A 1,793-nucleotide genomic window follows, 5' to 3' on the forward strand; every position below is an offset into this window, starting at 1 on the left:
AAGATGGGTTCAAGCTGCGTCGACGGCGCTGTTCACTCGGGAACGTCCTTTACCGTCGACCGGTAAGCTAAACCTACCGTACGTGCGTAGGAATCAGACAAAGGTCCGATTCACGTTACGTACGGCTCAACAGCAAAATTTTCCAATTCCTCCGTTCGGCAATACTGCCGAAAATCGGGGAAACTCGTACGGGCGATCAGCGACCAGGGGTTCCTGTCCCACTTTGCGTCCACGTACGTTCAAATTGTCCTTATGTGGCTGAGAGTCTATCCGGCTCTGTATCCTTGTATCGACTGGATCCCTCCGGACAATGGTCCAGAAACCAATTGGCATGAGATTTGCCTGACCCGGGGCACGATGGTGAGGATCCCCAGCGTATGCCGTGCCAGTGACGTCGACCACTTTCACTTCGAGTACTTGATTTCGGAGCCCAGATTTTACCGTTCTGGGAACGTCGAGTGAATTCGGGTCCGCCCGTGGTGAGGGGATGTTATCGTTCTTAAGGTATCTGTTTAAGGCAGGGCATTCCCTAAAGTTAGCGGTATGGGGACCCTTGCAGTTAGCACAGGTTGGGGTAACCTCGTATGGCTTGGTGCAGGAATGTGAGACATGGATTGCCTGCGCATTTTACACAGGCAGGTTGTAGGTTGCAGTTGGACGAGGTGTGTCCGAAGGCCTGGTATCTATAGCACTGTGTATGAGTGGTGCGGGACATGAATCTGTCCCAGTAAATTTTGGTTCTGAATAAAAATCTAATTTGGTTGATATGCTGTGGGGTGGTGCCGGGGGCGAAGTTAACCCGAAAGGTGTTGGTGTCCTTTAGTTTATAACAAGCTAAGAGGTTTAGGCCCTGAGCTTTAATTTCTTGAAGAACTTCTTCCTCGGAGCAGGGAGGAAGTCCTTTCAGGACCATGGGTAGAGCCTTTTCGTCCTTTAATGTGAACGTAAAGTGTTGTACGTTCCTTGCAACCAATTCGGACTTGAGCAATTTTCTTCTGACCAATTTGTCTTTAAAACCCTTTACACTTTGCAGTTGGATTCTAACGTTGTTCTTATTGAACTTTGTTTAAAAATAGAGCTAGGCACGCGGTTTGGTCTTATTGGAAAAACCACTGCTTTCTATTTTATCGGTCCGGATATGAGGGACGTGGATTAGATGAAGGAGATTGACTCTTTACAGTAATGAAAATAAGATCCACGAGTCCTGAAAAGGACTCTCCTTTTATTTTTTCCTTCTCCCAATTGTACAATGGTTTTATTTGGGTGGAAAGGGCTCGTGGTCGGTGGCTTCCTCGGTAAATGGCTCGTCTGATTCGGCCTTCTTCCTGGTCAGACATAGTTTGGCCACTTCCCTTTGTTCGGATTATTTCCTTGGATGCCTATAAAATAGTAACGTACAAATAATTCAATTAGTGATTATTATACGTATACCTTTTTTCACCGTTTCCTTTCGCTCCTCGCAACGATGCTCGTGCGCTTGGAGGGGGAAACGGCCTATCTCTCTGCGTAACGCAGTGAGAGTGTGGACTGTATATTCGGCGATTCCCGTTAAAAGGAATACGCCGCTGGCAGACGCGCAGATTCAAACCTTGATTAACTAGGCACGACTGAGGCGTGCAGTTTTAACCAAGATACCCTCAGCGTCGACTGCTGGAGTTTTCTGCTTCGTGAACCCGGAGCGCGTTTTAGTGGAGGTTTGTAAGTCTCCACCAATGCTCATCGGGGGTGTGACCGATTTCAAAAGACCCTTTAACGACGCCCAACCGTCGCCCTTCTTCCTACCTCACACTATG

General features: G+C 48.0%; 1 protein-coding gene across 1 annotated transcript; it reads right to left on the minus strand.

Annotated features, from left to right (window-relative positions):
- Nucleotides 1–237: 237 nt before the first annotated feature.
- LOC144477767 (uncharacterized) lies at nucleotides 238–1,060 on the minus strand (the record flags this gene model as incomplete). The annotated part of the gene is made up of 2 exons (XM_078195503.1): nucleotides 238–588; nucleotides 632–1,060. Coding segments are annotated over 2 exons (780 nt in total), but the record flags the coding sequence as incomplete, so codon positions are not given.
- Between the last annotated feature and the right edge of the window lie 733 nt (nucleotides 1,061–1,793).

This window comes from Augochlora pura, unplaced genomic scaffold, assembly GCF_028453695.1.
Source record: "Augochlora pura isolate Apur16 unplaced genomic scaffold, APUR_v2.2.1 APUR_unplaced_3543, whole genome shotgun sequence".
In the NCBI taxonomy this organism is placed as follows: domain Eukaryota; kingdom Metazoa; phylum Arthropoda; class Insecta; order Hymenoptera; family Halictidae; genus Augochlora; species Augochlora pura.